The 11,342-nt window shown below is 61.3% G+C and overlaps 2 protein-coding genes across 2 annotated transcripts; both read left to right on the top strand.

Moving 5' to 3' along the window:
* The first annotated feature begins 205 nt into the window (after positions 1–205).
* Positions 206–4,042, top strand: LOC121357472 (inhibin beta C chain-like). Its single transcript, XM_041474745.1, has 2 exons — positions 206–798; positions 2,849–4,042. Exons 1-2 carry the CDS (start codon positions 414–416, stop codon positions 3,589–3,591), a joined length of 1,128 nt encoding a protein of 375 aa, XP_041330679.1. The 5' UTR covers positions 206–413; the 3' UTR covers positions 3,592–4,042.
* Positions 4,043–9,577: 5,535 nt separating this feature from the next.
* On the top strand, positions 9,578–11,129 carry LOC121357475 (inhibin beta C chain-like). Its single transcript, XM_041474748.1, has 2 exons — positions 9,578–9,884; positions 10,378–11,129. Exons 1-2 carry the CDS (start codon positions 9,578–9,580, stop codon positions 11,127–11,129), a joined length of 1,059 nt encoding a protein of 352 aa, XP_041330682.1.
* Positions 11,130–11,342: the final 213 nt, after the last annotated feature.

Genomic DNA, 11,342 nt, shown 5'->3' with positions numbered 1-11,342 from the left:
ATCCCCCTTCTCAGAGCTCCAGAGATCCCCCCACCCCCGGGGATCCCCCCCTCCGCGGTCCCCCGCGTGTCCCCGGGAGTCCCCACCACATCCCTGCCCGTGCACCGCCGGGATGGCACCGAGGTGACACCGGGGTGACACCGGGGTGCCCTCGATGTCTCCGCGCCCCCCGAGCAGCGGCACCACCGGCCCGGCTCCACCTTAACCGGAGCGTCCGCGCCGCTCTGCCCGCTGCCGGGCGGCTCCGGGGCGTTTATCTCGCCCGGGATCAGCCAATATTTGTGGCCACGTCAGGAGAACGAGCCCATCCTCGCCCCGTGCTCCCTCTCAGTCCAGCTCCGCCACCCCGCTCCGCTCCCCGGCGCTGCCGCTGCCTCTCCGGTTCTGCTCCTCGGACGCTGTCGCCACCGGAGATGTCGGTCACCGTGGCTCTCCTCCTGAGCCTCCTACGGATGGCTGCCGCCGAGGGCGAGCGCTGCCCGGCCTGCGGGGTGGCCGCGCTGGCCCCCGGGGCTCAGCGGGACGCGCTCCTGGCTCTGGCCAAGCAGAGCATCCTGGCCAAGCTCCGGTTACCGGGCAGGCCCGGCGTGCCGCAGCCGCCGTCCCGGGGCTCCCTGCTGACGGCGCTCCGCAGGATGCGGGTACAGCGCTCGGACGGGGCCGCCACCCCCGGGATTCTCCGGGATGCGGCCGCCACCCCCGGGATTCTTCGGGATGCGGCCGCCACGCCCGGGATGCTCCGGGACGGCCGCGGGACGGGGCTGCAGGAATACGAGCTGCTGAGTTTCGCTGAGCCAGGTGAGCGCGGATCCGCGTCCTGTGGGATGAAAGGAAAGGAAAGAGGAAAGAGGAAAGAGGAAAGAGGAAAGGAAAGGAAAGGAAAGGAAAGGAAAGGAAAGGAAAGGAAAGGAAAGGAAAGGAAAGGAAAGGAAAGGAAAGGAAAGGAAAGGAAAGGAAAGGAAAGGAAAGGAAAGGAAAGGAAAGGAAAGGAAAGGAAAGGAAAGGAAAGGAAAGGAAAGGAAAGGAAAGGAAAGGAAAGGAAAGGAAAGGAAAGGAAAGGAAAGGAAAGGAAAGGAAAGGAAAGGAAAGGAAAGGAAAGGAAAGGAAAGGAAAGGAAAGGAAAGGAAAGGAAAGGAAAGGAAAGGAAAGGAAAGGAAAGGAAAGGAAAGGAAAGGAAAGGAAAGGAAAGGAAAGGAAAGGAAAGGAAAGGAAAGGAAAGGAAAGGAAAGGAAAGGAAAGGAGAAAAAGGAAAAAAGAAAAAGGAAAAGAAGGAGGGAAGGGAGGTGGGATTGCAGCGGGGTGGGGGAACGGTGCTGCTGGAAGGTGGGACAGCTCCCGGACCTGCCAGGGTGGGAGGGTGGCAGATGTGCTGCTCTGGGGTGTCACCTGCTGCCCATTTCGGCTGAGCCCTCCCCCTTGTGCTGGAGGTGAAGGGGTCACATGGCCACGTTTTTCAAAATGGGATTTTTTAGCATTTTTAGCCTCGATTTTCTGTCAGCCCATAGTGTGTGGAGGGAGATCCGCAGCTCACTGTGCCTCCACATCCCACCCAAAGCAGTGGGTGCCTCATTTCACCCCGGAATCTGCTGCTTCTGGGAGGAGAGAACTCCCCAAAACACACTCAGGGTTCCTGGGGGAAAAAAAAAATCACCACTGGAAAAAAAATACCCCACTCCTCACAGACAGCTTTCCTTGGAGAGATCAGACTCAGCACACCATCCCACAGAGCATCCTGCACCCCCACCTTCCCAGCCCAAATTCCTGGTGGTGATTTGGGGGAGGAGGGGGCTCCTCCCCCCTCGTGTCCTCAAAGCCCTCCGGGAACAATCCTGCTCCGCGGCTCGTTGTGTTCCCTCGCTCCAGGACAATGGGGAGCTGTCTCCTGGCTGGAATGGAGCCAGGGGGTGAATGGGCAGGGGGTTGTGTCCTCACGGGCAGAGCTGTGCCAGGAGCCCCGAGTGCTCCCGTGGCCCCGTCAGCCCTTTCCCAGGCAGGAGGAGGAGCAGCTCTGCAGCCGAGGAAGAAGGGAAGGCTCTGGGGAGACCTCAGAGCCCCTTCCAGTACCTACGTGGGCTCCAGGAGAGCTTTGGACAAGAGCTTGGACTGCCAGGACAAGGGGGGATAGCTTCACATTGGAAAGGAGGAGATTTAGATGGGATTTTGGGGAAAATCTCCTCCCTTCCAGTACCTACATGGGCTCCAGGAGAGCTTTGGACAAGAGCTTGGACTGCCAGGACAAGGGGGGATAGCTTCACATTGGAAAGGAGGAGATTTAGATGGGATTTTGGGGAAAAACATCCCTGCAAGTGTGGGCACAGGTTGCCCAGAGAAGTTGTCCCGTCCCTGGAGGTGTCCAAGGCCAGGCTGGATGAGGCTTGGTGTCACAAACATGTTTTATGAAAAATCCTTTTGTCAGGATCTTTTCTCCTGAGAGGCTGGGAAGCTTCAGCTTCTCCATCTTTTGCTGCTTTGGAATGTGTTTTGGAGAATTATTTACCCAGCATGTAAAGTTGTTTTTAATTGATGATCAATGACAACCACCAGTGTTGAAGCTGTGAGCAGTCACAAGATTTTATTATCACTCCATTCCTTTCCCTTCCAACCTTCTGATGGATCCTTTCTCTCTATTCTTTTTAGTATAATTTTAGTATAACACTTTAATATAATATAATATCATAATATAATAAATCAGCCTTCTGAAACATGGAGTCAAGATTTTCATCTCTTCCCTCATCCTGGGACCCTCGAACACAACCTGCAGTAGTGGAAGGTGTCCCTAGGAAGGGGTGGCACAGGATCACTCCCTTTTTCACTTCACTCCTGACTCTGCTCTTGCTTCTGCACGCAGGACCCTCCACTTCCCGCAGCGTCCACCTGCATTTCCGCTTCTCCCAGGAGGTGGCTGGCAGCACTGAGATCCAGCAGGCCACTCTGTACCTGTTCTGGGCATCCCCTGGGCACGGGGCACAGCCTGTCACCATCAAGCTCCTGCAGCCAGACCCGGCAGGGCCAAACCTGACGGTGACCAGCGAGACACGGCTGGAGGTGCAGAAACCCGGCTGGACCACGCTGGACGTCGGAGCAGCGGTCCAGAACCTCTTCAGACAGGACGCCCCACGGCTCACGGTGGAACTGGAGGTGCCAGAGGACTGGGGGTCCCCTCTGCCATCCCGCCACGGCGATTCCCACTGGCCGTTTGTGGTGGTCCAAGCCCAGGCCAGGACACCCCACCGCGTCCGCCGGCGCGGCGTCGATTGCGGCGCGGACTCGCGGATGTGCTGCCGCCAGGAATTCTTTGTGGACTTCAAGGAGATCGGTTGGGAGGATTGGATCATCCAGCCCGAGGGCTACCACATGAATTACTGCTCGGGGCTGTGCCCGCTGCACATGGCCGGCATCCCCGGCCTCGCCGCCTCCTTCCACACCGCCGTCCTCAACCGCATCAAGGCGGCGAGCGCGGCGGCGGCCGTGGATTCCTGCTGCGTTCCCACCCAGCGCCGGCCCCTCTCCCTGCTCTACTACGATCGCGACAGCAACATCGTCAAGACCGACATCCCCGACATGATCGTGGACTCCTGCGGCTGCACCTGAGCGCTGCCGGAGCGGGTGGGAGGGCAGGACGCGGCGGGACGGGGCTCCCTCTTCCCGGCTCCCGGCTGGGAGGGAGGAGCTCTGCCGAGGGGGTTTCTCCTCCCGCGGGTGAAGAAGCGTCAAGGGCGATGCTGAATGTGCAAATCCCCTCCTCTTCCACCTCCCACGCTGATCTGGGTTCCTCTCACAGCCCCTCAGACCGGCTCTTGAAGCAGTCCTGATGGACTGATGGACTGATGGACGGATGGATGCTGCAGAGCCCACATCAGGACAGTCCCTCTGCCACCCCAGCCCAAATTCCTGGTGTCCCCTGGGTGCTGCTACATCAGCCCAGGACCCACCAGTGGCCCCCCTGGGCTGCTGGGGCTGGTGAGGACAGAGGGCAGGGGTCACCCCCATGGCCCCAGCCGGGTGGACACGTGGCTGAGGAGGGAGAGGAGAGGGAAATCAACCCCAGTGAGAGGAACGTGCATCCCTCTCCAAGCTTGGTGGTCAATAAAGGCTCCCAGTGGTGTGTGCACGTGTGTGCCCTGTCATTCACTGCCACATCTTCCAGTGCCCCTGGGATGGCACAAGACAGACCCAGTTTGTCATTGCAAACCCAGGCAGTGGGACTGAGCCTCTCCACGCTGCCCCCAAAGACCTCCCATGCCCTCTGCCCCTCTGCTGCCTTTTACGGGGGGTGCAGAACCTCACATTCATCCCAGCCAGATCCAGGGCATAGCATGGGACCCCCCAGGACACGGGTGGTCTGTAATTCCCACCAGGAAAGGCGCCACTACTTGCTTGGGCCAAATCCCCCAAAATTCCACCAAAAACACCTGGTTTTGGCCATCCCTGTCCCAAATCAGGACAGAACGGAGAAATTCTTCAGCCTTTTGAAGCGAACAGACTTTGGGGCAGCCTCAGCACCCAGGATCCCCCTCAGTCCCCCTCGCCCCCAGTTCCCCCACTGCAGAGCATCCCATGGGCTCGTCCCTGGCCCTCTGTCCCTCGCCAGTGTGGTGACAGCGAAGTGGGACACGTCAGGGCCGTGAGAGCGGGGGACAAAGGGCGGCTCCGACACTTCTGCCCCGTTACGTAACCGCGGGTTCGGGTTTCTCCACCCCTCCCCACGTGTCCCCCATGTGCAAGGACTGGAAAAGAGGGGAGAAGGTGCTGGGGGGGGGGGTCCTGGGGTGATGCCTGAGGGGTGACTTCAGCTTTAGGGTCCACCCTGCACGTGGTGACAGCCACAGGGCTGATGCAGGTGGGGAGAGGGTCAGCAGAGGGAGGAGATGGTGTCAGAGCCTCTCCCCATGCAGCTTTGCATCCACTGCCCACTCCAGGGGGATGAGCCATGAGCAGCTCTGCTGGAGCCAGGGCAGGATGCACATTGTCCCCCGTTAATACACGGATCACTGCTCTATTTGTCCTCACTTTTCTACTTTTTACATAATTTTCCTACTGACTTATTTTGTGGCTACTGCTTAGCTCTGATCGCAGTTCTGCTGTCTCTGAAGCCTGCCTTTTGCAGTTTTCCCTCTGATTTTATAGATTCCCACACCTGGCCACATGCACACACCCTGTAGCAGGTGCTCCCATGAAGCCCCAATGAAATTGGGACCCCCATGTCCCCAGCCAGGTGACCTCAGTCCTGAGATCCACCTGCAAGGGTTGACAACCGACCCTAGAGGAGGGGACAGAACTGATCCAGGTGGGGAAAGGCTCAGAAGAGTGAGGAGGTGCTCTCAGACCCTCTCCCCATCCAGCCTCAAGTCCTGTCCCCGCTCCAGGAGCAGCAAGCCACAAGCTGGAGAAGGGATGGGCTGTCCTGGAGGACTGGTGACACTGGAGAAGGGATGGAAGGGCCACAAGCGTGTGGCAGTTTGTCACACATGCTCCCACCAGGCCTGCTGGAGCAGGGACCCCCATCTCCCCAGATCCAGGTGGCCACAGGGGAAGGGAGGAAGGCTCGGGGATCGATCCCGTCTGGGATCCAAGGCCGCTTGCGCAAACCCAAAGAGGGTTTGGTGTTTGTTTTATCCCTTCTTTTTCCAACTCCTCATTTCACTGTCTATATTTATTGAACAAACAACTTCCCTGGAGCCGGTGCCAAGCTTCCTGGGATGCAGCTGTGGCACGCAAGGACCAGGGAAGGGACAAGAGAGCCCTTGGCTGGTCCTGTGGTCCTACAGACCCCTCAGCTCAAGCAGCACAACCCTGAGATGCTGAGCTTTGTCCCACTCCCACAGGAAAGGGACACCCTGACCCTGCCTCACCCCAGCACGGGCTGGCCAAGGCTCAGGAATTCCAGAGTGGCACTTCCCATGCAGGGTGAGGAGGGTGCACCAGGGAAGAGTGACCCTTCCTCCCTGCTGTGACTCCATGCTCTGCTGGTGTCCCCTGATGTCCCAGGAGGTTTTGGAAGGGGTGGATCAGGCCCAGTGCTGGGAGATTGTCCTGTTGGGACCAGTAAGGCCAGTGGGGAGACCACCCTGCAGCCCCCAGCAGAGCAATGCCATGGGGACAGGGAATCGATCCGGATGCAGATGTGACACAGATGGGGACAGACATGATGTCCCCTCGATCTCCACTCCAGGATGGGGACAGATGTGCTGGAAGGAGCCTTTGCCAGAATCAACAGCCCCTGAAGCAAAGGTCCAAGCACACTGTGCCAAGTGCCCCTTGGGCAGGTCCAGCTCCCAGGAGGGGTGGGAATTTCTAACAGTCCCTTCCCTTGCCTTGAGAAGAGTTAATGTTTAATTCCCAGTCCCATGGCCCATTCCCAGCCGGTGCCACCACTGTGGGGACTGGTGCCCAAGGAACGAGCAACAGGGCAAGAGGAAACGGCCCCAAGCTGTGTCAGGAGAGGTTTAGCTTGGAGATTAAGGAAAATCTCATCATGGAAAGGGCGGCCAAGCCTGGAATGGGTTGCCCAGGCCAGTGGTGGAGTCACCATCCCTGGAAGTTTAAAAACATCTGGATGTGGCAGCTGGGGACATGGTTTTGTGGTGGCCTTGGCAGTGCTGGCTTAATGGTTTGTCTCAATGACCCAGGCTTTTCCAACTTTAATGATTCCATGGCTCCATGAGCCATGCTCAGGTGCTGCTGCACAAACTCTTGGGGGGTCCTGGCTTAGCCCGGCCACTGTCACCTCCAGGTCAGGTCACCAGGTGCCACGTTCGCCCCAACGGCCACGGGGTCAGAGGCCCCGGAGCCATGTGTGCACCTGGTGCTGGGCCCAGGGGGACCTTGGGGGGTATTTTGGTCAGGTCAGTGCCTGGGCTTTGCTTTCTGGGAACCGCTTAATCAACAACACAATTATGCAATGGGTGCAAGAGCCGCCGCGGCTCCGCGCTGACCCCTGCCCCAGATCCGGGGGCCGGAGTGTGCCGGGGGGCACGCGCTGCGAGGGGCTGGGGATGGGATGCTCTTGCTGAGCTGGAGGTGTTATGGGGCTTCATGGGGTGCTGCCCCATGCAGAGGGATCCAGGCAGGTTCGACAGGGTTAATCCCTTTGCGGAGACCCAGCTCGCAGCCTGGAATGGAGGGTGGGTGTTCTGCAGAGTGCCTCATCCTTTTCCCACATTTTGTCTCCTGTTTCCTCTGTGCCACAGCCCCTGGATCTGGGAGCTGCCAGGGATGGGGGAACACAGCACAGTTGGGGATGGGATGCTCTTGCTGAGCTGGAGGTGCTGTGGAGGTTCATGGGGTGCTGCCCCATGCAGAGGGATCCAGGGAGACACAGATTGCAGCTTGGAATGGAGGGTGGGTGCCCTGGACAGTGCATCATCCTTTTCCCACATTTTGTCTCCTGTTTCCTCTGTGCCACAGCCCCTGGCTCTGGGAGCTGCCAGGGATGGGGGAACACAGCACAGCCGGGGATGGGATGCTCTTGCTGAGCTGGAAGTGTTATGGGGCTGCATGGGGTGCTGCCCCATGCAGGGGGATCCAGGCAGGTTCAACAGGGTTAATTCCTTTGGGGAGACCCAGCTCACAGCCTGGGGAGTGTTCTGGAGAGTGCCTCATCTGTTTTGCCACATTTTGTCTCCTGTTTCCTCTGTGCCACAGCCCCAGCCCTGGCTCTGGGAGCTGCCAGGGATGGGGGAACACAGCACAGCAGGGAATGGGTGTGTGGGGCACAAGGAGCCTGTCCAACACAGAGCAGGTATCCAGATATTTGAGAGGGGGCCTGAACATGTGTGAGTGTGCATCATAGAATCCAGGATGGTTTGGGTTGGAAGGGACCTTAAAGCTCATCCAGTTCTAGCCCTGCCATGGGCAAGGACACCTTCCACCATCTCAGGTCCTCCAAGCCCTGTCCAACATGGCCTTCAACACTTCTCTGAGGCTTCTCTGAGCACCCTGTGCCAGTGCCTCACCAACCTCACAGCGAGGAACTGCTTCCCCATATCCCACCTAACTCTGTCCTCTGTCAGTGGGAGCTCATCATCCCTGCTCCTGTCACTCCAGGTGCTTTAAGAAGTCTCTCTCCACGTGGGAGCATCTTTGCCCATAAGCACGTGTGCCCTGTGCCTGGCTGGCAGTGCCACCTGCTCCATCCTGCAGCCAGGGCTCCCAGCCCCGTGGGATCTGTGCTCCCAGGCCGGCCTGTGCCCACTGGCTCCTCTCTGTTGACATTCCTGGGCTATTCTGGGAGCTGCCAGCCAGCTGAGCCCTTTGCCCCTTGCTCCGAGGTTGCATCACCTCCGGTGGGTGCTTTTTCCCAGACTCTGTTTACATGGCACCTCTGGCTTGGCCAGGGCCAGGGGCTCCGTGTGGTCAAGACCTTGGAGTCGGTGCACGGCGCAGTGGGCACAGGACATGCTGGAGCACCGGCCTGGCAGGGCTTCAAGTTCTCCTTGCTGCCAATCTCCCAACACCATGGCATCTTGCATCATTTTCATGATGTTTCTGCCAGCCCCTGCCCTTCCTCAGCCTGCGCATCCCGCTCCAAAGAGTCCAGAAACATCTTCAGCTCGAAGTGATGCTGGCTGTCACCTCCTGAGTCCTCAGGACACGCAAATCCTCTTTTTGTTTTGTGAGGAGGAGGGAACACAGTGCACACATTCACTGACCCTTCCCAGCTCTACCCCGGGCTGAGGATGGACCAGGTGGTCCAAGGGGTGGGCTCAGACCCCTAAAATCTGCTGGGAGTGACAAAAGCCCAGAGATGTGACAGTCCCCAGGAGCTGTGAGTCCCCTGACACCTGCTGGGTCCTCTGCCAGCCCCAAACGGGACTGTCACTTCCAGGATGGCTCGAGGGCGCCCGGGGGGCAGTGCCCGGGCTGGGGGCAGGTCTGTGGCACCCATGGATGGGCAGCCGAGCTGGGACCCCTGCTCCAGTGCTGGGCCTCCCCCGCTGGCCAGGATTTGTCCCAACCCTCACTCCCTGAAGATTTTGGAGGATCCCGCTGCCCTTTGCGGGGCTGGCCGGTGTTTCTCTTCCCCATGGGCAGATGCCAGGGTGCCCCGCAGGCAGAGCCCCTCGCCCACAGCTCTGCACATTCCGCTGCGTGCACACACCCGTGTGAACTTCTCCCTGTACGACCCCCACCCCTCACTCGCGTTCAACCCACTCGGGCACGGCGGGGGCCGCTGCTCGGTTCCCCGCGGGACCCCTCCCGCAGCGCCCCGACGGTCGGCGAGGACCGGCAACGGCGGAGGATGGGGGGCTGCTCACCGACCCCCCCGCGGGGAGGCGGGGGTGGGGTGCTAATCCCGGTAATCCCCGACGGGACGGGACGCGCCAGGCAGGTGCGGCGGCCAATGGCGGGGGGCGGGGGGGCGGCGGGACCGCCCCCGGCCGCAGGTGCCCAAAGCAGGCCGCGCCGCACCGCTCCCGGTGCCGCTCCCGGTGCCGCTCCCGTCCCGTGGGCGCTGCTCCCGGTGCCCCTCCCGTCCCGCTCCCGTGCGGTCCGCGCCGGTCCCTCGCTGCCGGCGCCGCTCCCGCCCCATCAGTGCCGTTGCCGGTGCTCATCCCGTCCCGTCCGGTGGGCGCGGATGGCGGCGCGTGGCTCGGGCCCGTGGCTGCTGCTGGCCGCGGTTCTGTGCGCGGCGGCCGAGCCGCGCTGCCCGTCGTGCCCGGCGGGCGCCGAGCGGTGGCTGCTGGAGGAGGTGGCCAAGAAGCAGCTGCTGGAAAAGCTTCGGCTCCGCGACCGACCGCGGCTCGCCCACGCTGTGCCCCGCGCCGCCGTGACCCGCGCCCTGCGGCAGCTGCAGGCGGGAGGCGCCCGCCGGAGCGCTCGTGTTACCGGGGAGGAGGAGGAGGAGGAGCAGAGCTACGAGATCATCAGTTTCGCCGAGACAGGTGGGTGCGCGGTCCCCGACGGGGCGCGGGAGAGCCCCGGTGAGCCCCGGGGTGAGGGGTCGGTGTCCTGAGCACTGGGGACCCCCAGGGACGCGCAGCCCCGGGGGTGCGGGGACGCGGAGCCCCGCGGGCTGTGCGGGACTCGGGAGTCACCGCATCAGTGACATCCCGGGAGGGGGAGGTGGTCCCTCTCCTGCTCCTGCCTGTTGGGACCCGAGGGGCTGCAATGCCGGTCCCCCCAAAACATGAGGGTGCTTGGGAGTCCTGAGTAGAGTCGGGAGCTGCGGGATTATTTTGGGGGGATGGAAGCACTTTCCAGCCTCACCCCGTGAGAAGAAGGGCCAGGTGAGAGCAGCCTCCCCCTCCGCACCCCTTCTGCTTGAGGCTGGGGTGCAGGGAAGGGTGGAGGACAGACAAAGCTGGAAGTCTTGACTCGCTGGATGGCCGGGGAGCATCCCTCAGCGCTCACCTCCTCATCCCTTTCTCCCCTCAGACCTCACATCTCCCTCCAGTTTGGGGCTGCAATTCCAGTTCAGCCAGGCGCAGGACCAGGACATCCGCATCCTGCAGGCTCAGCTCTGGCTCTACCTGCGAGTGCCCCGCGCCAGCCTCACCCTGAGGATCTTCCTGGCCGCTGAAGGCGGGGATGTGGCCGGGGGCAACCGCACGCTGCTGGGGGAGAGGCAGCTGAGCACGACGGGCAGCGGCTGGCGCTCCTTCCCCCTCCTGCCGGCGCTGCGGAGCTTCTTCGAGGGGCAGAGCCGGAGCCTGCGGCTGGAACTGGAGAGCCGCGGGGATGGGAGCGATGTCACGGCACAGGTCAATGCCAGCTGGTCCCATCAGCCCTTCCTAGTGGCCAAGGTGAAGGTGAGGGAGCCCGAGCACCGCGTGGCCAAGCGCAGCCTCCGCTGCAGCCAGAACTCCAATCTCTGCTGCCGCAAGGATTTCTACGTGGATTTCCGTGACATCGGCTGGAACGACTGGATCATCAAGCCCGAGGGCTACCAGATAAACTACTGCGTGGGCCAGTGCCCTCTGCACGTGGCGGGCAGCCCTGGCATGGCCTCTTCCTTCCACACAGCCGTCTTCAACCTCGTCAAAGCCAACAACGTCCAAGCCTCGGGGCATTCCTGCTGCGTGCCCACGCGGCGCCGCCCGCTCTCCGTCCTCTACTTCGATCGCAACAGCAATATTGTCAAGACTGACATTCCCGACATGATTGTTGATGCTTGTGGCTGTAGTTAGGGCTGGGGGAGCTGTGGTGGGAGCCCTCCGTCTCCAGGACCGTGCTGCTGGTGGAGGGGAGGGAGCTGGAGAGCTCCGTGAGCTGGAGTCAGCCCTCAGTGGACTCCTTTGGAGAGGCTGGGAGGGAGAGGGTCTCATCAGGGGGAGCAGGGGGCTTTGGGGACATGTGGGACAGAGCCAAGGCCACGTTAGAGTGCCCAAGCCTGGGCTGTG

The sequence above is a fragment of the Pyrgilauda ruficollis genome, unplaced genomic scaffold (genome assembly GCF_017590135.1).
Source record: "Pyrgilauda ruficollis isolate IOZ18807 unplaced genomic scaffold, ASM1759013v1 scaffold338, whole genome shotgun sequence".
Classification (NCBI taxonomy): Eukaryota; Metazoa; Chordata; class Aves; order Passeriformes; family Passeridae; genus Pyrgilauda; species Pyrgilauda ruficollis.
Note: the sequence above shows the minus strand (reverse complement) of the source record. Positions and strands in the feature narration are given on the sequence as shown.

Bases quoted from the DNA above. Each gene is read 5' to 3' on its own strand.
- LOC121357472 (XM_041474745.1), top strand. From the start codon at position 414: ATGTCGGTCACCGTGGCTCTCCTCCTGAGCCTCCTACGGATGGCTGCC. The intron at 799-2,848 runs GTGAGCGCGGAT...TTCTGCACGCAG, and splicing joins GCTGAGTTTCGCTGAGCCAG to GACCCTCCACTTCCCGCAGC.
- LOC121357475 (XM_041474748.1), top strand. From the start codon at position 9,578: ATGGCGGCGCGTGGCTCGGGCCCGTGGCTGCTGCTGGCCGCGGTTCTG. The intron at 9,885-10,377 runs GTGGGTGCGCGG...TTCTCCCCTCAG, and splicing joins CATCAGTTTCGCCGAGACAG to ACCTCACATCTCCCTCCAGT.